The sequence below is a fragment of the Lagenorhynchus albirostris genome, chromosome 20, assembly GCF_949774975.1.
Source record: "Lagenorhynchus albirostris chromosome 20, mLagAlb1.1, whole genome shotgun sequence".
Classification (NCBI taxonomy): Eukaryota; Metazoa; Chordata; class Mammalia; order Artiodactyla; family Delphinidae; genus Lagenorhynchus; species Lagenorhynchus albirostris.
Genome location: NC_083114.1, coordinates 52,679,629 through 52,702,690, shown reverse-complemented (window position 1 = coordinate 52,702,690; position 23,062 = coordinate 52,679,629). Strand labels below are relative to the sequence as shown.

General features: G+C 57.5%; 1 protein-coding gene and 1 non-coding gene across 6 annotated transcripts; both read right to left on the bottom strand.

The window, feature by feature from the left end:
- Positions 1-168: 168 nt before the first annotated feature.
- On the bottom strand, positions 169-22,783 carry FBF1 (Fas binding factor 1). 5 transcript variants are annotated; one of them, XM_060133433.1, is made up of 30 exons: positions 22,652-22,783; positions 21,018-21,097; positions 20,286-20,313; positions 19,449-19,490; positions 17,208-17,301; positions 16,518-16,578; positions 15,555-15,605; positions 13,557-13,698; positions 12,950-13,027; positions 12,289-12,408; positions 11,809-11,989; positions 11,553-11,686; positions 10,855-10,954; positions 10,169-10,585; positions 8,746-8,844; positions 8,317-8,405; positions 8,089-8,147; positions 7,112-7,267; positions 6,869-6,969; positions 6,535-6,741; positions 5,746-5,853; positions 5,525-5,664; positions 5,323-5,441; positions 3,867-3,989; positions 3,455-3,640; positions 2,831-3,007; positions 2,614-2,751; positions 2,384-2,501; positions 1,915-2,024; positions 169-1,321 (listed from the first exon to the last, which is right to left on the bottom strand). In XM_060133433.1, the coding sequence occupies exons 2-30, from the start codon at positions 21,018-21,020 to the stop codon at positions 1,238-1,240; spliced, it is 3,465 nt and encodes a 1,154-aa protein (XP_059989416.1). In that variant the 5' UTR covers positions 21,021-21,097; positions 22,652-22,783; the 3' UTR covers positions 169-1,237. The 5 variants fall into 5 exon arrangements, with proteins under 5 accessions (XP_059989416.1, XP_059989415.1, XP_059989417.1 ...); XM_060133432.1 differs by lacking the exon at positions 21,018-21,097 and adding an exon at positions 22,156-22,220 and having other exon boundaries at positions 11,809-11,947; positions 22,656-22,783; XM_060133434.1 differs by lacking the exon at positions 21,018-21,097 and having other exon boundaries at positions 22,656-22,758.
- On the bottom strand, positions 4,890-4,994 carry LOC132512414 (U6 spliceosomal RNA). Its single transcript, XR_009538144.1, has one exon. It is a non-coding gene; the product is annotated as a U6 spliceosomal RNA (small nuclear RNA).
- Positions 22,784-23,062: the final 279 nt, after the last annotated feature.

The following is a 23,062-nucleotide window of genomic DNA, read 5'->3' as shown; positions in this document are numbered from 1 at the left end:
TTTAGTGGGTCCAAGAGGCTGTATATAAATGAGCTCCCTCTGCAAGCTGCTCTAAAAGAGCAGAGATGCACCTGTGCCCGCTCACACCCCACTCGGCACTACCCTCTCCTCCACCACCTTCCTGCTCCCCAGACGGTCCCCTCTGATGGGAGGTGAGAGAAGCCGCTCTAGAGGTTGATTGTGATTTTATTAGTTGAGTCCTTGGGTCTGCAGGAGACAACTACCAATCCTCCCACCCCTCTCCTGGCACCCCTCTGGCCGGCCTTGGCCCTCTGCCCACACGTGGAGAAGGGCGGAGCCCCCCACCTGGGACAGCAGCCGGGGTGCGGCCCCTCATGGTCCTCGGCGCTCTGTATCCTCCAAGGCAGGGGCTCTTGCTCTGTCATCTTTGTTCCCACTGGCCGGGGTTTTGTGGCAAGTGAACAGCATGGAGAAAAGCCTTCTGTCCCTCCCCACACCTCACTGTCACCCGCAGCCCCCTCTGCCTCTGCGGAGCGCATTAGAAGACGCCGATGAGGCCAGCGTCTGTGCTGGTGAGTCCGCTGCCGCGGCAGCTGGGAACAAGGCGGGGGCTTTGCATGCCAGCTTGGCGGCAGGACGGGCTGGCTGAGTCCCAAGGGCAGGCCAGCCTGCGAGGTAAAAGCCTCCGGGCCCAGCGCCCTTCCTGCCCCTGCAGCACCTCCCACTCCCGTGGCCAGGAGGCTCGAAGGCTCTTGAAAATTTGCGGCCTGACTCTATGTCCCCATCAGGGAGGAGACCCGGCGCTCCCTCTGCTGGCCTCTCAGGCCGGGAGGGCAGCAGACTCCTCGTGGCAAGGGAGTCGAGAAGACCCCCCGCCTCAGAAGAGGCCCAGGCGAAAAGATCCCCAGACCATCGATGGGCTGAGGGGCCGAGGGGCCCACAGAGCCCAGTCAGACGCTGGGCCCTGAGCCGGACGTCTGCGGGGCTGGAGCACCGACGCCGGCGCTGACGGTGTCGTGGGGCTGAGATGTCCTCAGCCTCGCGTGTCCCCAGAGGCTGCTGCCTCCTGGGGAGCCTGAGAGGCACGGGGGCGCCTGCCTGCCTCCGCACGGGCCGGAGGTCGGAAAGAACGCGCCGGCACCCTGTCCACAGGAAGAGCTGTAGTCAGGCCCTGGGCATTGCAGGGCCCTCCCTGGCCCCCCTGCTCGGCGCTGGAGGCCAGTGGGCAGTGGGCCGGTTCTAGAGTCAGGCCTCTGCTGAGGAGGCAGTGGGGCCTTCAGGCTGAATGCGACGTCACGTTGTAGGAGGCTTTCTTCAGGGTCTCCAGGAAGAACTGCTCGTTCTCCAGGAAGTCACGGTCCTGAAAGGCAGGGCTGAGTGAGCAGCCACCCTCTGGTTCCCTCCTGCCCCGTTTCTGTGCGCAGGGACGCGGGGTTGCTGGACTGAGAGTGAGCTGGACCCTGGGTGCCAGCCGAGCAGCCCTCCCTCGGGGCCCCTCTCACTCGCATCCTGGCTCAGCCTGGCTCTGGGAGTCAGTGGGGGTGGGGCAGGGAACGAGCACACACACTGGAGTGAGACACCAGCGCTCACGCCCAGTGGGGCCACGTGTTCGCACGTGACTTCATCCCTCTAAGCCTGTCTGTAAACTGGAGACAATAACATGACCTGCCTGGTAGGGCTGTGGGAGGGTACAAGCTTATCAGGCACGGCACAGAGCCTGGCATGTAGGAAATGCTCCATCAGTGACGCGGTGAGCATCTCTGAGACGTGTCCTCTAAGCAGTCTGCGCTGCTGCTCTCCTCCAGGGGGTGGGCTCAGCCCTCCCCGGGGCCAGGCTGTGCTCCCTCCTGCCTCTGCCTGAGCTGCTTGTCCCCAGTGTGAACACGAGGAGCCCTAAGTCCAGGGGGAGTAGGCGGGCCTGGGCCGGGGCGGCATCTGCTCTGGGAAGCTCACCTGCTCAGCTGTGTGTTTCAGCAGCACCAGCTTGGCGTAGAGGTGCGAGGGGCCCAGGCTGGCTGGCAGCTGGCTGCACTGAGGAGCCGGGGGGACAGGAGCCATGATGGCTGTAAAGGCCAAGGAGGACGGAGTCAGGGACTGCAGCGCTCTAGAGCCCCTGAGGCACAACTACCGAAGCCCGCGTGCCTAGAGCCCGTGCTCCGCAACAAGAGAAGCCACCGCCATGAGAAGCCCGCGCACCACGACGAAGAGTAGCCCCCGCTCGCAGCAACTAGAGAAAGCCCGCGCACAGCAACGAAGACCCAACGCAGCCAGAAATAAATAAACAAACAAAAAACCCAAGATGACTTTAAAACCCAGCTGCCCCCTAACCTGAGCACACAGGAGGCGTGGGCAGGGTGTTGCTGGCCCTGCCCTGCCCAGTGGGCCGGCCGAGCCAACGTCCCACCCGCCTGCAGCCACTTACCACTCAGACCAGAGGCTGCCGAGCCCTGGGCCCTGGAGAGCAGCCCCACGGGCCCGGAGGGCAGGTCCTGTCGGATACGATCCAGCTGCAGCCGCTGCTGGGCCAGACTCAGATTCTCCTGTCCCCGTCCCCCCAGAGAGGACACAGCTGTGAGGGCAGAAGGCTGGGGGCAGGGGTGGGGGTAGGGATGCCCCGGGAGCGGGGGGAGCGGGAGGCAGGAAGAGCCTTGCCTGGTGCACGTGCCGCTCCTGCTGCCGCAGCTGCTCCTGCTGCCGCTGCACCAGCTGCAGCCGGGCCTGCTGCTCCGCCTGCACCTGCCGGGCCTCGCGCAGGGCCCGCTCCCCCTCCTCGTACTTCTGCGAGGCCACCTGCGGGGAGGCCGCCTGGGTCAGCTGGGCTTGCGGGGTGGGTGCACTGCCCACGCCCAGGGGCTGAGCCGCTGGGCACCTGGCTCATGCTCTCCACCTCCTCAGCGCGCAGCCTGATGCGCTGGGCGGCGGCGCTGACCCTCTCCTTCTCCAGCCGCAGCTCCCGGCGCTCCCGTTCCAGAGCCTCCCTCTCGGCCGCCAGCTGGTCCTCTTTGGCCCGGAGCTCACTTGCCCTGAGCTTCAGCTCTGCCTGTTCCTGGAGACAGCAAAGCCTCTCTGCAGCCTCCTCCCCGGAGCTGAACTGGGCTCTGCTCAGGGTTCCGAGGACCCGCTGGCCACCCTGCCTCATGGCTGTGGCTCGGCTCCGCCCTGACTCTGGGAGGAGGTGGTGGGAGACCTGGGGCCAAGCCCCGCTGCAGCCCCTCGCCCCCGCGCTCAACTTCTCGGAATCCGATTTCTAGAATATCTAAGTCACGGGAACGTGATGAGGAGTTAATGAGCAAATGCGTAGAAAGTACCTGCGATGATACGATAAAAGGAAGTAGTTATTACGATGACTGTTGTTTTAATTCCTATACTCCTGTTACCGCTGCGCTCTTTACTAAGCTGACACGTCCTGACGGAGGGGCTGTGAGGCCCAGGGGTGGGGAGAGGGGCAGGGCTGCCTGGGCTTCCCGCTGTCCGGGGAGGCTCTGGGTCTTACCTTGGCCAGGCTGACGAGGGTGCCCTCCCGCTGGGTGTCCACCTGCAGCGCCCGCTCCACCGCACGCTCGGCCCGCTCCTTACTCAGCTTCTGCTGTGCACAGAACTCGGCCCACTCGGCCGCCAGGCGCCGCCGCTCCTCCCCACATTTGTGCATGACGGACTTCTGCTCCTCCAGCAGGGCACTCTGGGGCGAGGGCGTGAGGGCACAGGTGAGCATCCCTGGGTGCAGGCACTCTGGGGCGAGGGCGTGAGGGCACAGGTGAGCACCCCTGGGCGCAGGCACTCTGGGGCGAGGGCACAGGTGAGCATCCCTGGGCGCAGGCACTCTGGGGCGAGGGCGTGAGGGCACAGGTGAGCACCCCTGGGTGCAGTGGCAGGGACGGAGCTGAACGCGCTGTGGCCGGGCTCACCCTGGCCCTCTCCATCTCCTCCCGCTCCATGGCCATCTGCTGGGCCACCACCTTCCTCTGCTCCTCCAGAGCGCGCTGCGCGGACTCGGCCTTGGACTGCTCGGCGTTCACCCGCCAGCGTTCCTGCGGGCCGGGCAGGGTCAGGGCTGAGGGCTCGCGCCCCCCTGGATGCTCCGCCTGCCCCCATTCAGGCCGGAACGTGCCCTGGGGAGCCGTGCAAACCGCCCTCCTCTGGCTTCTCCCACAAACACATCCTTTCCTGAGCGGTGAAAATGGGAAGGAGCCTGAGGCCTGCCGGGGCCCAGCTGCTGGGATTAACTGTGCTGAGGCTGATGGCTCGGGAACCGCTGCTGAGAGAGGCACCTTGTGGCTCCAAAGGGCTAAAGAACAGCAACATCCCTGCTCCCTGAATCGCCAACTACAGCACTGCCCGCCTGTCTCTTGTCATCCAACAGGGAAAGAGCACCAGGGTGGGCATGACACCGTATGCCAGGGGACTCAGGGCACACACAAGCCTGGCCCGAGACAGGCGCTGAATACAGCACCGAATGAAGGGCTGAATAAATGTGGTTCACGATGTAAAAACATCTGTGTCTATGTACTGATATGTCTACAGGATACATGTGATGTCATCAATGGCTATCTCTGGCTAGTGGGTAATTTTTATTTTCTTTATTGTTGCCTGTTATTTTAATTTTTTCAATGAGATGTATCACCTTATAACCTTGTACAGAAAAAGAAAAGGTATTATTATTTCTGAACTCATCAAATATTTATTGGATCAATTCCATCAGGGATTGCTTTTTTGTTTGGCATAAGGTAGGGGTCAATTTGAGTTTTTTCATAAGTACAGCCAATTGTTTTATTTTAATTTTTTTTTTGGCTGTGCTGCCCAGCTTGTGGGATCTTAGTTTTCTGGCCAGGGATTGAACCCGGGCCCCCTGCAATGAAAGCATGGAGTCCTAACCCCTGGACCACCGGGGAAGTCCCCATAAGTACAGCCAACTGTTTAAGCACGCTTATTAAAATACGGAACACCTCACGAATTTGCGTCATCCTTGCGCAGGGCCATGCTAATCTTCTCTGCGTTGCGTCAGTTTTAGTACAATGTGCTGCTGAGGTGAGCATGAAAAGCCATGATTTTCTAAAGAACGAGGCTCGCTCTCATACCTGGAAGATACGTAGGGAGTTTAAATACGTTATCTGTTACAGCTCAGAAGGCAAGAGCACTTCTCCGAAAGTCCCAGGCATCCCTGATGAGCAGGTAGGAGCTGGATGGGGTAGGCCTGGGGCGCTTCTGGAGGTGGGGAGGTGGGAGCCCCTGCAGAGGCAGGAAAGGGCAGGAGAGACATTCCAGAGGAGAGTCCCGAGGCCCAGGAGGCAAGGTCAGAGTACAGCTGCCATCCCCTGGGTGCCCGGGGGGAGACAGGCCCTGCGGCAGGAGGACGCGCCCCACCTGCTCCAGCAGCCGGCTCTGCTCGCCCAGGCGCGCCTCCATCTTCCCGATGACCTCCTGCAGCCGGCCCCGCTCCTCCTCCATGTCCCGCTGCTGCCGGCTCAGCCTCTCCTGCAGCGCTGGGGGCGGCCACAGGGCACTCATTGCCCGCCCACCTTCCCACCACGGGGGACAGGAGAGAGGCACGTGTGGCCTGCGGTACCTCGGAGCTGCTCGTCTCGCTGCCGGATCCCCAGCTCCCGCTCCTGGGCAGTGCTGAGGTGCGAGGCCTCCACGCGGGAGGACAGCTCGTGCAGGCTGCTGGAGAACTTCTCCATCTGCTCGATGATGCCATTCAGGGACCTGCGGGGGGCTCAGGTCACGGCGGCCTGTGGAGCCCAGCAGGGCCGCGCCAGGCGGGCAGGGCCTGGATGGCGCGCCTACCGCGTATGGGAGGTGGCGCTGGTGACGGCGTCGATCTCCCGGTCCTTCAGCAGCTTCAGCCGCTGCAGCTGCTCCTCGTGGTCCTTGCGCATCTCCAGGATGGAGGCCCTGGGGGACAGCGGGGAGGGCGGCTCTGCGTGGGAGGGGCCTGCCTCCGGGTGCTCCATGCTCCGTGGGCCTCTCCTCCCCATCTCCGGGCACGGCCTCACTTTCCCCGGCTCCTCTGCCTTATCTGTCTTGCTGCCTCAGTGCCACATCCACTCTCTGGGGGCAGATTCCTTGTTATGCAGCAAAGGACACTCGACAGGTGTGCCGACAACCCTTTCGTGTCTGGCCAGTCTGAGCCGTGTGAAAAGGGCGGCTCTACCCCGTCGGCCAACTCCCTCACGTGCTTTTTCTTAGTTTTGCTCTCATCTAGAAAGGTAACCAGATCAACGCGCCAGGCACGACCTTTTCCAGGGCCAACTAGTTACTAGGCTCGAGAAATGGGGCCGGTGAGTGGGTTCACCGGTGCTGAGTTAGCCCTCGGGTTGCTTGCTGCTGCCAGGCCCTGCCCGAACAGCTAGTGACCTTGGGCCCTGCCGGTATGCCCTCCCCGCTCTGTAGGAGTCATGGGTCCCCACTTGTGGGGCGATGGGGCAGTGAGCTCGGCCTAGGTCCTTTCCCAGAATGGAAGGGGTCAAGCCTCGGTCCAGAGGCTGCTGAGCCCATGGCTTGGGGTCTCACAGCAATTGGCTTCCCCTGGCCACCCTTGCAGGCAGCCCCCCTGCCCCCGGGCCTCCCCCTCACCGCTGCAGCTCCCGGAGCCGCTCCATCTCCTGGTCCTTCTCCTGCACGGTGGCCGCCAAGCGCCGCTGGTGCTGGGCTGTGAGCTCGGCGCGGGCCTGCTCAGCCTCCTGGCAGCGCGACAGATACTGGGCACACAGCTCCTCGTTCTCTCTCCGCAGACGCTCTTCCCGTTGCTGGTACGATGTTTCTAGCACCTTGACTCGGCTCCTGCCAACAGCACACCCAATCACGGGGCTCAGGAGGTGCCGGCGGCCACCCGAAGGGCCTCTCAGAGCACGGGAGCTGGGGCCGGCCATGAGCCACCGGAAGTCCGGGCCGGAGAGGCGGGGGGTACCTGTGGGCGCTGTCGATGAGCTCCAGGTCTGCCTGGTGCCTCTGCTGCAAACTTTCCAGCAGCAGCAGGTGCTGCGTCCGCTCCAGCTCGAGCTTCCGCACCTGGGAGACGGCGGGAGGGACGGGTTGTGTGTGTTGTGGGGGGCAGGGTCCCTCAGACCGCCTGGGGAAGCCGTCCGGCCGTCACGTGGCCCGCTCCCACTTCAGCCCTGCCCCCGGAGCCGGCTGCCCCTCTGCCCCGCACCTGGGCCTCGAGCTCCGCCAGCCGGGCCTGGCTCTGCAGGAGGTCGGCCTGGAGCTCGGCAGTGCCCCTCTGAAGCTGAGCCTGTGCCGCCAGGAGCTGCTGCTGGTACTCGGAGCCGGGCAGCAGGCTCCAGGCCAGGGACTCTGGGAGCAGGGACTGGAGGAGAAGGGGAGGGATGTTCCCTGTCAGGTAGGGGCCAGGGACTCAGCTGAGCTCACCCACCTCTGGCCCTCACTCACTGGACCTCCCAGGCCCTGTGTCTGATCTGGGGCTGTAGACGGGGACAAGGTCGTGACACCGAGAGGCCAAGGATGAGGCCCGGGAGCGTCAAATGGTCACTGCCCCTCCCCTCGCAGGTCTCGCTGGGGAAGATGAGTCTCCCTTCCGCCCTCAGAACAGCATCCTCCCAGAAAGGGTTCCAGATCCCTGGATAAACAGCCGAGTCCCAGCAGAGCCTTGGCGACAACAAAAGGTTGTGACCCAGGCCCTTTCTGTCAGGCCTGAAGCCCCAACGCGGACAGCCGTTCTGGTTCCCGAAGGCTGCCCACCACCCACCATCTCAAAGGCACTTCCGGGTTACCCGGGAGGTGGCCCCGTGGGGCTAGGCCTCCTCAGGCCCGGGGGTCACCGGCGCCGCTGCACCTGGGAAACAGAGGCGGTGCAGTGGGAGGATGGCAAGGATGGAGGAGGCTTTCTAGACAGAGCAGCAGGACACCCGCGGCCCTGCTTTCTGATTAGAGCCTTCCCAGCTGCCCCCACCCGGGTGCCACCTCACTTCCCTACTGATGCTGGCGAATCCGCGCCCAAACCTGCCCGGGAGCGTCTCGGAAAGTGCTGGCGGGGAGCGCCGGGGGAGCTAGCTGATAGCACGGTGCCTGCCTCCCAGCAGCTTGTCAGGTTTGGCAGGTGTTGCCTCTGAGCACGTGAGAATTGTTCCACGGGCCCGAAACCTACACCTGTTGGTTCACCCTCCCTACCTGGACAGGCACAGAGAGCCCTGGGGCTTCCTGGGAGCTTGGGAAACCAATTGCAGGCTCTGAAAAATCAACAGCAGAGAAATGAGCAGGGGGTGCAGGGAGGCCCCGCGGGCTGGGTGTGTGCTCGGGAGAGCCCAGCTTCCCTCGTCTGCCAGGGCCCCCGAAGGAAGCTCTCAGTGTCTCTCCTCTGCCCAGAGTTACACCCCTCGAGCAAAGCAGAAGACAAACCAGTGCCGGAGCAATCTCCAGGGGCTGCTCCCCTCTTTGGGTCACCCGCGTGGAGGGCCGAGGCAGCGGGCTTCCAAGTCACGGGGGACCTGAGGACACAGTAATGGGGGTGGCAAGCTGAAGAGCCTTCTGTGTAGGACGCCGGGAGCAGGGGAGGGTCGGCCCAGCAGGAAAGGAAAATGTCAGGTTCAAGTCACTGACTGCAAAGGCCTGGAGGCTGGTAGTTTACTAAGAGTGAGGTCTCAGCTGGGAAAAGGGGACGGGGACCCAGCTTCCGGCCCCCTTACTCCGTGGGCCTGCTACGTGGTCTGGGATACCACACGCCACGCTGACCACGAGGAGCCCAGCACAGCCGTCCGCCGCTCTAGGGAAGGGGGCCCGGGCCACCCCGCCGCACCTCCCCTACCCGCAGCCCCGCCATGAATGTACCCTGAGGTGGCAGGCCGGGCAGGCGGCCTCTGTGCTGCCGTGCCTGGGGTCCCCCCGGCGGCTGCTGGCTCGAGCCCTTGGGTGCCGGCAGCAGGCTGGCTGAGGAAGTAAATGTTAAAGTGAAGGAGGCAGAAGGTCCGGGTTAGGCTGGACCAAGACGGGCTGGGACAAAGCCCACGAGTGAAGCTGTGTGGCCGCCCCTCTTCCCGCCTCCCCTCAGCCTTCCTCCTGTTCCTAACCATCCCGTCTTGGTAATTCTCCTCCCAAGTCTGAGTGCCTGGCCTTCCGTAGCCCGTCCTGGCCTCAGTGCTCACTGGGACCCCCTGATGATGTCCCAGGAGCGACCACAGGCCTGTTACGGGCAGCAAGGCCGTGCGCCGGTCCACGCGGCTCGCTCAGCTTCGGCGGAGGGCCTGCTCACTCACCCTCCCGCCGGCTCCAGCACCCTTTGGGCTCCTCGCTTCTCCTGTCTGGTGCTCCCCCTTCTTTCTCGGCTCTCGGGATCACCTCGGTTTCAGGTCCAGGTCCAAACCGCCCTCCTCATTCACCCCAACCCCAGGGCTGGGTGACATCCCTGGCCTGTCACATGAGCGCCCTGCCTCGCCTCCCCTTCGCTCCAGCCGCAGAGCATCCTGCTGCTTCCTCTGGACAGTCCCGGCCTCGCCAGCCCCCTCAGGGCCGCTCACATCCTGCGGCCTCCCCTTCTCGAACACTCCCCAGGAGCACGAGCGTGTCCCCAAGAGCACGCGCGGGTCCCCAGGAGCACGAGCGGCTCCAACCCGTGCACGCATTGCCTGCCTTAGCTCGGTCAGCAGGGCAGTTGGACGCTGGGTGTCCCACCAGCCCGAGGGCGCTGTGGACAGAGCCCCTGCTCAGAGGCACCGGGATGGCTGTGTGTTTGCCATAAGGGCGCCCTCGGTCTCCTGCCCGATCAGGTCAGCACCTGTCCCCACAGCAGTCAGGGAGTGAGCGTCGGCAGCCCCCCAGCTCCCTCGTGCTTTCATCTGAGCAAAGGCAGGGAGCTGGACACTCTCCCCAGCACCTAAAGAAGGGGAGAAGCACGGCCGAGAGGCGGTGCTCTGCTCTGAGGCACGCTGTGGGCACTCCCGACCGAGGCACTGAGACAGCAGGGTCCTCCTTCCACTGGAGACAGCAGCCCTGGGACTTCGTTGGTGGCACAGTGGCTAAGACTCCGCGCTCCCAATGCAGGGGGGAGTGGGTTTGATTCCTGGTCAGAGAACTAGATCCGACTTGCCGCAACTAAGAGTTCGCATGCTGCAACTAAAAAAGATCCCGCACGCCTCAACGAAGATCCCGCACATGGCAACAAAGACACCTCGTGCTGCAGCTAATACCCAGCACAGCCAAATAAAATAAATATTAAAAAAAAGAAAATTAAAGGGACAGCGGCCCAAGCCCCTACCTGTCGGAAGGCAGCGCCCCTACCAAGTGCTGGCCCTTACAGGCTGCGTCGTGCTCCTCTCCGGACAGACCTTGGGACTTCTTCCGAGACAGGGCATGGCTCAGCCAGTCCTCCTCCTTCTTCCCAGACGCTCCTGGCTGGGAAGGCTGGCTGCCTTCGGCAGGAGAACCGGTACCCTCGGTTGGTGGTTGTGCCCCCAGGGAGGGCAGCCCGGCCGGGGCAGAGTGGTGGCTGGCGGGAGGGGGGCCCCTCCGAGCCTCCCTGGTCGGGGAGGAAGGGAGCAGGTCCAGGCCTTCGTCCTTGAGGCCCAGCCAGTCAGCACCTCCCCTCCTGGGCTGGGTAGGGCTGGATGCTGCTGGGGTGCTCTGTCTGGAGCCTGGTTCTCCCTTGGGGTCTGTGCCGCCTTCAAAGAACCTACTTCAAGACAGAGAAGTGGGGGGTCTAAGGCAGGGCAAGCAGCCTGTCCCAAGAGGCCCCTGACGGGCCTTTCCCTCCACTGCTGGGGGTGACTATGGGGCCCATGCTAAGAAGTCGTGATGCCCGGGGCCCTGCACAGCCAGAGCCGCGGCAAGCTGAGTGATGTCCATAGAACACCATGAACACCCATGAAAGACATCTTGGATTCCGCCCATTTTCCCAGCGGGCAACCTGCCTCCAAGGCCAAGCTCCTTGCAGGCCCCACTTACCTGACAGACTGCCGGCGGGACTGCCGGCCCTCGGAGGAGCCCACGGTGGGCTGATAGGCCCCAAAGGTGAAGTCCTCGTCACCCCCGGGGTCTTCTTTGTCTGTGAATGAAGGAACCTGTGATCTAGAGCAGGGGGACTCAAACTCTTCTTCTGTAGCTGCAGAATTCTTTGTTTAAGAAAAGCTGAACTGGCAGCCTGATGGGTAAGACGAGTGATAGGGAAGCTGCTGTGGAGAAAGCAGGGTGAGGGGCTGGGCGTCTGTCAACACTCAGGCTCCAGCCTACAAAACATCACCCAGGAGCTGTTAAGAGTGTACCAGCAGGCCCTGCCGCAGACCCCCTGCAGGTGAGGCGTGGTGAGCCGTGCGTGTCACGAGCGTGATTCTCAACAGATGGCCCATGGGCCGATGCTCTGAACGGAGGAACACTGGTCCAGGGCAGTGTTTTTCAAACCGTGAGCTGCTGCCTATTAGCAGGTGGAAATACTAATTGAATGAGTCGCAGCCAATGTATTTATTAGTCAAAGAACACATACACTGAATGTGGTGACTATTATTTCCTGACATTTTTTGTCTCAGTAATAAACGTGAATAATTAAAGGTGTGTCATGATGTAAAGCTTATTTCTTATCATGGCTTGTGGTAAAATCCTGTTCTGGGGGTCCACTCCCCACCGCCCCTGCCCCACAAGCTCCTCACCCTGTGGCCGCTGATACTTCTTGTCCAGCTTGAATTCCCCATGCTCCCTGGTGCCCGGACGGGCCAGGAGTTTGGCGGCAGTGCCCCGACCCAGCAGCTCATCCAGCTTGGAGCGGGCAGGGAGGGGCCCTTCCCTGCAGGATGGGACATAGGGCTGGTACATGTGAACACAAGGGGCTCCTGGGGGGCCCCACTGTACCCTCCCTCTCGCTTTTCCCTGGCCAGGGAGGGACTCTCCGCTCACAGGGACCCTTACTGGTCTCCCGTGTGCCTCCTCTCCGCTTTGGGGCTGTCTCCAAACCCCAGGGTGGCCATGATGTCGTCCCCATCGTCAAAGAGCAACTCTTCTTTCTTTCGGACTGGAGTGTTCCCAGGAGTTAGAGTGATAGAGGGCGCTAAGGGACAGAACACAGGGCACAATGCCCACAGCCTTCTGGCTGCAACGGTGATGTTTGAATGGGTCGAGGGGGGCGTTTCCCTGCAACCCTGGCCTTTGGGTGGAAGAGCGGGCATGGCAGTGTCTGGTCTGCCCACAGCACCCAGCTTCCCCAGCCCCACGCCCACAGCCCCACCCCCGGGCTCCTGCATCCCCCCTCCCCGTTCCCAGAGACTGATAACCTCTTGGTCCAGGATCTGAGACCTGTGGTCCCTGCCTGGTGGGGTGTCTGGCTCTGCACCGGAAAGTTCAGTTAGCCAACTGCACCTGCCCCGGGAATGGGTAACACGCCCACCCCACCTTGATCTCTGGCCGGGGCTGGGCTCTTTACGGAAGCTGTTTTACTCTCCGTCCCCGGCAGCTTCTTGGCGATTCCTTCCTCATCATCAGAGAGAAGTCCTGCCAACGGGTCTTCCAAGTCTCACGGCCAGAAGGGGAAGCAAAGGGAAGACTGCACACTTCGTTCAGGAAAACAAGCGCTGTGCTGTGCTAGGGGAGTTATTGCTCTACTGGAGATTTCTAGCCGCTCTGATATCTATACAAGCCGCTCGGCATCTGGGGGCCTGGGTTAGCGGGGCTCGGACACAGACCAGGCTGGGCCAGGGGAGAGGAAGCAGGGAGAGTGGCCCGGGCTTCAGGGCCTGCACTGAGGCATGAGAAGAGAAGTAAAACTTCCACGCATTCATGAAGGAAAAGGAACTTTTCCCCACACTTTATAAAGTCTTCAGTTTGACACCTGGCTTCAAAGTCCTTGCAAATAAGTGCCCCAGACATGCCAGCCGGTAGAACATAATTAGTCCCTCCCTGAATTCATGAGGAACAAAACCAGCGGCACGAGCTCTCTGCTCCTCTTCTGACATACACAGTGGCCCGGCCTCGGGCAAGCAAGTAAGCATCGCCCAGCCTACTGCACTCTCAAAACTGAAGCACCCCAGAGGTGTGACTGCAGGGACTGTGGTACCTTCGAAGGAGAACTTCCTGTACTGATGCCCAAGGCTGGTGGGAGAGGGAGATAGCTTCTTGGTGGGAATGGCATCTCCTGCAGGGAGCAAAGGGAAGGCAAGGTCACAGGCCTGGATCTCTCCTGGCCTACGTTCTGCCAGACCAAGACTGGGACCACTGGGCTGGCGCACACTTCTGCCTGGAGGCTGAGGGCTTGTGGCCGTGGACACAGCCATGGGATGGGGCTACACCTCTCCGGTTCTCAAACAGGCTTCTGGCCGGGAAATGTGGTCTGGAAGCTACCTCTGGCCCCCTATTCACAAGTTGCTCCAACAGGGACATAGGTTTGGGAGATGCACAGGCTACCATAAAATTCTCCAATTTAACTCAAATGTCTCCTCCAGGAGCTGCCATGTTGGACTTAGAGGGACTGCAAGAGCCGTAGGAAGGAGGAAAGCTCAACCTGTCTCCCTCCCCCACTATAAATACTCTAACACACACGCACACAATGAGCTCCTGGCCTCTCCATCCCAGGCAGAGAAAACCCACAGGGCTGAGAGCTACCCTCTAAGCACCTCCCACATCCCCAAAATGTCCCTTGATTCGCGGACCTATGTCTCACTCACGTTTCTCATTGGCTGTTAACACACCAGCAGGTTTATGAGGACTAGGCTGCTCTTCTTTCCCAGAACCCTTTGCAGACCTTTTGCTTGAGGCTAGATTAGACTTCTTCAGACCCAGGAGGTCAGCATCCATTTCATCCAGATCCTGGAAAAGCAGGGAGGGGGGAGGAATCCCCACAGGGGCTCAGCCAGCGGGTGCTAAACACCCTCATGCTCTGAGCAGCCTGGTGAGGGTGTTGCCTCCAACTTCCATATGGAACAAATGGGGACTTGGGGTGGGGGACTGAACAAGGACAGAGGCAGGGCGAAAGCCCAAAGACTCAACATAGTCGATCTCAGATAAGCTGAAAGGTCTCAGGTTGGTACTCCTATCAGCCCCACCGGCAGCTCCTGCCTTGATGCTAGAATGAGAGGGTGCCTAAAACCTGCTTTCAGCAGCTTCTCACAAAGGCTTAGCGAACGTCAAAGCTATTTGCAGTAGAAACGAAACAGCAGGATCCTGGGGTTTAAGACTCCCCAAGGGACTACCACTGGGCAGTGACAAGGGACCTGAGGCAAGAAGATAACCCTCTGTCCAAAGTCAAGAAAAATTTGATCTCAGGAATTCCCTGGTGGTCTGGTGGTTAGGACTCCGCGCCTCCACTGCAGGGGGCCCGGGTTCAATCGCTCCCTGGTCAGAGAACCAAGATACCGCAAGCCGAGCAGCTCGGCCTGGAAAAAAAAAAAAAAAGAGGCATGAAGAAGCCTGCAAAATACAAAGCCTTTAAAAAAATGTCTTTTTCATCTGGATTCCTTAGCCTGCCTGGGTCAGGAGAAGCAAACTGACAACAGAGGCAGAGGTATGAGAAGGAGGCTATTCTGGGTCAATGAATGGTCTACGGTAAGGGCATTAAAAACCACCATAAGCAAGCTGGGAGAGGAAGATGGTCGGGGACTCCCTGGTTGCCACAAGCCCTTGGTACAGACTGGGAGCATGGCGATTTTGATAAGTGCGGTTGGCGCTCCAAGGGCGGTTGGCAGAAATGTGAGGAAACAAAAGAATGAGAAAACTATTCAGAAGAAAGGTGAGTTGGGAAAGATAATGGAACCAAAGGTAAGCAGAGTGGGTGGAGGGTTCAGCTCGTGGTTCTGGAATGAGAGACTCAGAGCCACCACTATCGACTAGTCAGAGGACTCGAGGGTCACGCCCAGGGGGCCCAGCTGCCTGGTCTTGGGGAGGAGCAATTTCAAACTGAGGTTAAAGAAGCTGATTCCGGAGCCAAGAAGGAAACAGACTCCAACCCTTCAGGGCCCCACAGGGCTGAAAGCAAGCGCTCAGCCCTGGCCTGTGGCAGCATGGGTTAACCAGAAGGGACATGAAGCGGAGGTCAGGTGAGAGGATGCTGCTGGACAGAAGGGGAGGGAGAAAATAGGACCACTCAACATTTTAGACCCCAGCCAGGCCACCCGAGCCCCATGAGATGGTGCTTATAAATCTATGTCTTAAAATTCCATTGCAAAGATCAGCTTGGGGCTCTATCTGACAAGAGGACAGCTGTACTAAAGTGGACTTGGCCGGGGATGTGAGGAGAAATCTGGAGAAAGAGTAAGAACAAGATTTAGGAGGGAATTCCCTGGTGGCCCAGTGGTTAAGATTCTGGGCTTTCACTGCCATGGCCCGGGTTCAATCCCTGGTGAGGGCAGTGTGGCCAAAAAAAAAAAAGAACAAGATTTAGGGGAAACGGTCTCCCCCTTTCCTCACGGGGGGAGGCAGCCCCATTTCACCAGAGGCCTGTGATGTGACTGTGTCTCTGGGTGGGTGAATTTCCATAAACCAGGAAAACTGATTTATACCCAGAGGGGCAGGGAGGGCAAGAGCTCATGAATGCCATTCTTGCATGAGGTGGGGCTCAGAAATACAAATTGTAAAAGAAGAAATGAGAGGGAGAATGAAGGCTTGGCACAAAATAGTATCCCACCCCGTGTCCCTGGCTCCCCGCATCGTGCAAGCTGTTTCCTTACCTTCATGGCCTGGAGCAGAGCCTGCGGGTCTGCATCGGAGATGTCTGAAACCTACAAGATGGGAGGTGACGAGGCGTGTTAGTCAAGGTCCAACAAAGCTCAGGGCCCTTGTTGCCTTGCTTCTGTTAGGGCAGGAGCAGAGCTGGGTCAGGGGGCATAAACTGGAGGGTCCTGCCCTCACTCGGGGCTCAGGTATTGTAGGAAGTCAAGCCTGCCCAGTTGTGGACACCCAGGAAGCACTGCCACTTTCCGGTCCTCCCAGCAGTAAGTGCACAGCCATCATAGGACTCAAATTAGGCTACTTTCCATCCACGTGATTGGACAGCGTGGAGTTTATTATGGGAAGCACAGTTAGAAGTGGCAACATCGAGCCTAAAGCAGTTGCTCGGAGCTCTACTTTCTAGCTCATCTCACTGGTAGAAAGGAAAAGGATGCTGCCTTGGGTCCACTCAGCAGCCATTCATTCATTCATTCATTCATTTATGGCTGTGTTGGGTCTTCGTTGCTGTGCACAGGCTTTCTCTAGTTGCAGCAAGCGGGGGCTACTCTTCGTTGCAGTACACAGTCTTCTCATTGTGGTGGCTTCTCTTGCTGCAGAGCACGGGCTCTAGGCACGCAGGCTTCAGTAGTTGTGGCCCATGGGCTCAGTAGTTGTGGCACGAGGGCTCAGTAGTTGTGGCTCGCAGGCTCTAGAGCGCAGGCTCAGTAGCTGTGGCTCGCGGGCTTAGTTGCTCCGCGGCATGTGGGATCTTCCCGGACCAGGGCTCGAACCCGTGTCCCCTGCATTGGCAGGTGGATTCTTAACCACTGCGCCACCAGGGAAGCCCCAGCAGCCCTTTGAAGAACGAACTGGCTTCGCAGGGACTTCTAAACCTCCGTGGGCAGCCCCTCAGCACAACACTCATCTCACTGTCTCTGGGGATAAGTAGGGTCAGTGAGGAGCAGGGAATGCGCCAGGCTCACCTCAGCATCAGCTCCTGCCAGGCCTGCCCTGGTGCTGAAGGCATCATCTTCCAAGAGGGACCTGCAAAGGGGCAGAGTCAGCACCCACCCACGAATGGTCCCCGGGGCACTAGATGATTCTAAGGAGGGAGAAGTGGCTTAAAGAGTCCAAGTGAACCTGAATAGACTCTTTTCTGGAGGAACAGAGTTGCTGAAAGGAATTTCACAGGTCACCTAATGCAGTGATTTTAAAACTTTTTTAAAGCAGTAGAGCCCTTTAAAAACAACAGGTAAGAGAGAAAAACAGAACTGCTTGGGCTAAAATGAAGGTGGAGGGCAGAGAGCTCACAAAGTGTCTCCCTATCTCGCAACTCTCAGGAGGACAGACACAATCTGGGAGGCACCTATCTAGGCCTATCCTCTTATTCTGAGGGTAAGAAAATTGAGGCTCAGAGAGGTTCAGGAATTGCCCAAGTTGACACAGTAAATAACCTATGTAGGACTAGAAGCCAGAACCTCCGACCTCCAGTTCAGTTCTCTTCACACTCCTCCAGGCTCCTTCACTGCCCAGGAGCTGACGGGAGGACCGGGAGGTGGTGACACTACAAGCGGGGCCCACAGTGAGTGGAAAGTGGTGGGTGGGTGGGGGAGGGGGAGGAGCATTGGGCCTGAAACGGGGCTTGGATGCCCAGGCCAGCCCCGTGTGCTCACTTTGCTCTAGCCCTTGAGGGAGGGAGCGCCTGAGCTGCACCTGTGGTGTCTCTGGCACGTGAAGCTAGTTTAACAGGCTTCTCAGGCGGTGTCGCTGGGAAAAAAGAAAACAAAAGATGTGATTCGGTCACAGAGAACTGGAGTCAAGGGGAAAAGGATTGCAAGTTCCCCACCAAGCTGTCTCCCACACCTTCCTACTGAAAGAGAGGCCTTTTTGGAGGAAGTAAACTGGCCCTGTAGGCAGGTCCCTTAAAAACCAGAATGGGGGAGGGAGCGGTATGTTTCCAAGCAGGAAGTCAACCCAACTGGTTTCAAATGAAGAGGCTACTCCCATGCCACCGCAGCCCCATGGAAATGCAGGAACAGCAAGGCACTGCCATCGTCCATGGGCCTGTGCTTTGTGGGTTCTTATGGGCCAGGTGCGGGGAACCTCGGCCTTGTTGTCCCTGGTGAGCTGTGCATGACCCCGAAGCCCTGCTTCTCAGTGCAGCAGACACGGACACACAGGGTAAGGGACTAATGTCCAGAATATAGAAGGAACTCGTACAACTCAACAATAACAAGATAAACAACCCAATTTAAAAACTGGGCAGGGCTTCCCTGGTAGCGCAGTGGTTAAGAATCTGCCTGCCAATGCAGGGGACACGGGTTCGAGCCCTGGTCCAGGAAGATCCCACATGCTGTGGAGCAACTAAGCCCGCGTGCCGCAACTACTGAAGCCCCTGCGCCTAGAGCCCGTGCTCCACAACAAAGAGAAGCCACCGCAATGAGAAGCCCGCGCACCGCAATGAAGAGTAGCCCCCGCTCACCGGAATCAGAGAAAAGCCTGCGCCCAGCAACGAAGACCCAACGCAGCCAAAAATAAATAAAATAAATTTATAAAAATTTAAAAAAAAGAAAACTGGGCAAAGATCTGAATAGACCTTTCTCCAAAGATATAAACGGCCAGGAAACACATGAAAACATGTTCAGCAACAATTAGTCATTAGGGAAATGCCCATGGAAATCACGAGATGCAACTTTTCACCCACTAAGATGGCTATAATCAAAATGAAAATAACAAGTATTGGCAAGGATGTGGAGAAACTGGAAACCTCTTACACTGCTGGTGGGAATGTAAAATGATACAGGTGCTGTGGAAAATAGTTTGGCGGGTCCTCAAAAAGTTAAACATAGAGTTACCACATACCCCAGTAATTCAACTCCTAAATTCACACCCAAAAGAACTGAACACATATGCCCACACAAAAACTTGTACCTGGAGGTTCATAACAGCATTATTCATAATAGCCTAGCCAAAATGTGGAAGCCACCCAAATGTCTATCAACTGACGAATGACCAAACAGAACGAGATATATCATACAATGGAATATTATTGTCCCAGCGTGGAAAGGAATGAAGAGAGGAATGCTACAATGTGGACAGACCTCAAAAACATTATGGAAAGTGAAAGAAGCCAAATGCAAAAGTCTCACACTGTATGATTCCATTTCACGTAAAATGCCCAGACTAGGCAAATTCATAGAGAAAGAAAGTTCAATAAGTGGTTGCCTAGGGGTGGGGGAGGGGAGAATGAGGAGTGACACTAATGGTATGGAGTTTCTTCATGGGGTGATGAAAAAGTTCTGGAATTCGACTGTGGTGATGGTTGCACAACTCTGTGAATATACTAAATGCCACTGAATTGTACACTTTAAAAGAGTGAACTTTGGACTTCCCTGGTGGCGCAGTGGTTAAGAATCTGCCTGCCAATGCAGGGGACTAGGGTTCGAGCCCTGCTCCGGGAAGACCCCACATGCCACGGAGCAACAAAGCCTGTGCGCTACAACTACTGAGCCTGTGCTCTAGAGCCTGCGAGCCACAACTACTGAGCCCATGTGCCACAACTACTGAAGCCCGCACACCTAGAGCCCGTGCTCCGTTAGCAAAGACAAGCCACGGCAATGAGAAGCACGTGCGCTGCAACGAAGAGTAGTCCCCGCTCGCCTCGACTAGAGAAAGCCCGCGCACAGCAACGAAGACCAAATGTAGCCAAAAATAAATAAATTGAAAAAAAAAAGTGAACTTTATGTGGATTTTATCTCAATTCAAAAAAAAAAAGAGCAAGCCTAAATCAGGGGATTCCAGCAAAGGGGCACTTACTCTCATCTCCCAGGAGGTCACCAAGGACTGGATTTTATCTCAATTCAAAAAAAAAAGAGCAAGCCTAAATCAGGGGATTCCAGCAAAGGGGCACTTACTCTCATCTCCCAGGAGGTCACCAAGGACATCATCGATGGAACCTGGAACAGAAAAGGGGCCACTGTGACTTCAGGAGGAAAGAATGGTCCTTAGGGCCTCATGTCTTGAGACCTCATCCGGGACCTCAGAGCCCTCAGAGGTTGGGACTTAGGCTTGGCTCTCTCTTCACTGGCCATGAGATGTTTTCTAACTCCTGGCAACAAGTCACAATGCTTTGTTGAAAGACCCCAGGGTGGAATTTGAAAATAACTTTCTCAAAGGATGATGGTGAAGATTTTTCAGTAGAACCTACATGCTACGTGACACACTGGCCAACAAGCCAGTCTTCCAGACTCTGAACAAAGCCCAGATGCTTCTTTGGGAAAAGTGTTCAGGATTTCTAGGCATATATACAAGCTTCTTTCATACCACCAGTCTCCTTGTCCCCTTCCAGCTGAGCGCCCGCCCCTGCCAAGCTGGTTTGAAGACACACCACCTTGGCCACTTTCCGATGCAGCATGTAGGGGAAACCCAGGCGTGAGTACCGAATTAGTTCTCAGCTCAAGCTTCAGTGCCTTTACCACCCTTAACCCCAACGGTATACTTCTAGATACAAATACTTCAACAAGAAGGATTTTTTTTCCCCAAGTCCCATCTGTTGTTTATTTCTGAATTACTCCAAGGGCCAATGAGGCAGCATAAGGAATTCCCTAGGAAAACCAAAGCTGCCTATGGGATTATGGGGAAATCAGCAAGACTCACACTGAGAACATTCAGACAGACACGTCTAAGTTATGTGTGGACCCAAAGTGGGGGAATTATTTTTGGTGTAAGGGTGGTGTTCCATCTCCACTCACCTTTCAATCCCTTCTTGGTTTTTGGTGCCTAAAATGGGAAAAACAAATCACATTAACAAGATGAGACAGTGAACGTGTACTGAAACCAACAATGCAGAATGAACTGTTTTGCCTTTCGCCAAGTCACCAGAGGAAAAGGCGCACCAATGGCATTTATAGACAGAGGCCCTTTATGGTTTTCTGAGTTTTGAGAATAGACTCATTCAGAGCATGAAAAGGGCCCCCACTAACCAGCAGTGGACACCACTGTGGGTGCCATCCGGTGGGCAGAAGTCTCTCCTTTTCCCTCAGATTTCCAGACGCCACACGCAAACCCTCCCAGCCAGCCAGGATGTAACGTTTTCCTCTATTCCATGTCCCTGACTCTTCAGGATCAGTGACAGACATGTAAGGATGCTTTCAGATGAACATTCAGAGGCTCAAAAAAGATGCTTGCTTACTGTTTAATAAGAAGTTTCTTTTTTCCCCTCTGGCCGTGTCACATGACACGCAGGATCTTAGTTCCCTGGACCAGGGGTCAAACCCACGCCCCCTGCATTGGAAGCGTGGAGTCTTAACCACTGGACCGCCAGGGAAGTCCCATTAATAAGTTTGCTATCAATGCTCCTAACCATCACTCTTCTTTGGGGCCACCCAGCCCCCAAAGTACTTCATGCAGTTAAGATCTTGGAGGTGGTAGTAGGGGTGAGGGCAGGCTCCCATTTCCACACACCTACTCTGCATTCTGCCTACCATCTCAAGGCTCTGGGGGCTGCCTGCAGCTCCTTCACAGCGCTGTCCAGCTCATTCGAATTCTGCCCATCAGGCTCATCCTCCCTAATGAAGAAAATTAAAGTGGCTGCTTAAAAATTATTTGGATTTAACAGTGGTTGAGTCCAAGGTTGATCAAGCCTTCTCTCACTTTACCCATTCAAGAGATCAAAACATTTCCATCAATTAAAAATTCCTTGTAGGGCTTCCCTGGTGGCGCAGTGGTTAAGAATCCACCTGCCAATGCAGGGGACACGGGTTTGAGCCCTGGTCCGGGAAAATCCCACATGCCGTGGGGCAACTAAGCCTGTGAGCCACAACTACTGAGCCTGCGCTCTAGAACCTCCGAGCCACAACTACTGAGCCTGCGTGCCACAACTACTTAAGCCCATGCACCTAGAGGCCGTGCTCCACAAGAAAAGCCACCGCAATGAGAAGCCTGCGCACCGCAAAGAAGAGTAGCCCCCGCTCGCCGCAACTAGAGAAAGCCCGCATGCAGCAACAAAGACCCAACGCAGACAAAAATAAATTAAAAAATTCCTTGTAGGGTGAGCAATTCAGATGAGAAGCGAAGTGTTCTGGGTAACTCTTCTCTTTTCTTCTCTTCTTTTCAATATTTATTTATTTATCTGGCTGCACCGGGTCTTAGTTGCAGCACATGGGAACTCTTAGTTGCGGTATGTGGGATCTAGTTCCCTGACCAGGGATCGAACCCAGACCCCCTCCATCGGAAGCGCAGAGCCTTAGCCTCTGGACCACCAGGGAAGTCCCCTTGGTAACTTTTCGAGGCCTGGAGATTATTCGAAAAAAGTGCAGTGGTCCTCATCCCTTACTCTGAAAGAGAATGCGGAAAATGGCAGGTACCCATCTCAGGAAGGAGGTGGGTGCCTAGCACTAAGGCCAATACACCTTCCCAGGCAACACCCTGACTACTTTCCTGGCAGCGTTCAGAGCAAAGAGCGGCTGCAAATGCTGGTTACTCCTTGATAGTATTTTCACTGTCGGTGGAAAAATTTCCCTTCACACTAACTGTAAATCCGACTCACTCCATTAATAGAGAACTGCTTTCCCCAGAATTATCATTCTCTCCCACCTCCTCCTCAACGTTGCCAAAACTGACCTTTGGCACAGCTTGGAAGAAAGAGTGGGAGGTGGGCCTCTCTAGTTCTCTGGTGTCGGCCTGTCCTGTTATTAGAATGCAAAGTTTATGTGAGGTTACTGTACAGGGGCCACTCTGAATGGTGGTGTTTCTCTTTCTCTGTAATGCAATGTTCACGGCCTACAAGTCTCAACACGTTTTGTCTCTTATCACATCCAGGGGCGTCTGCCATCTCCTAGCGATCCTCTCCCAGCCTCCCAGACCGTGGGAATTTCTAAGGGAGCATTGCAAAGGCCTCAGGGCCACAAAGACCATCGCGTCATTGCATCTGCTCAGCCAACTTCGTGCCAGGCGTTTTAAGATCCCGAGGCCGCCCCTTAGTTAGCGCCCTCCCGGAATCACCCCCTCGGTCTCGAGACTCCCCGCCCCTCCATGCGCCACCCGCTCCGCGCGCCCAGCCCGTCTCGATCCCGAGCGCAACCTACGATCCTTCCAGCCCCTGAATCCCCCCCGTTACGCGCCATTCCCCTTGGAGGCGCCGCCGCTTGGACGTGTCCCAGACATATCCGCTGCTCCAGGCTCCACTCGAGCCCAGCTCAATCAGGCCTCCCGCTTCGGAGCCTCTAGATCGCCAATCTCTCAGTCGCCCGGCCTCCGGAAGCAAGGCACGGCGCGAAGCATTCTGGGGGTTGTAGTCCTAGGCCCGCTCACCTGCCGGAGACAAGGGAACCTGGGGCACCGAGATGAACTACATTTCCCAGGGTGGCTCGCCGCGGCCGTTAGTTGGCGCCCGGCCTCTTGTTTGCGGCTTGACACGTTGCTAGGAGCTGCCTGAACGCTTCTTTGCGAAGCGGTCGCTACCCGGATCCAAGGCCGGTGAGCTTCTTCCTCCCGGTTTCCCTGGGGAACTGCCGGGGGCCTGGGCTCC

Excerpts from the sequence above, each read along its gene's own strand:
- FBF1 (XM_060133432.1), bottom strand. The coding sequence starts at position 22,698 with ATGTCTGGGACACGTCCAAGCGGCGGCGCCTCCAAGGGGAATG. Across the intron at positions 10,955-11,552 it reads GAAGTATCAGCGGCCACAGG|ACAAAGAAGACCCCGGGGGT; the intron begins GTGAGGAGCTTG and ends CTTCATTCACAG. Across the intron at positions 8,406-8,745 it reads GCCCGGCCTGCCACCTCAGG|GTCCCCCGTGACTTGGAAGC; the intron begins GTACATTCATGG and ends CTGTGTCCTCAG.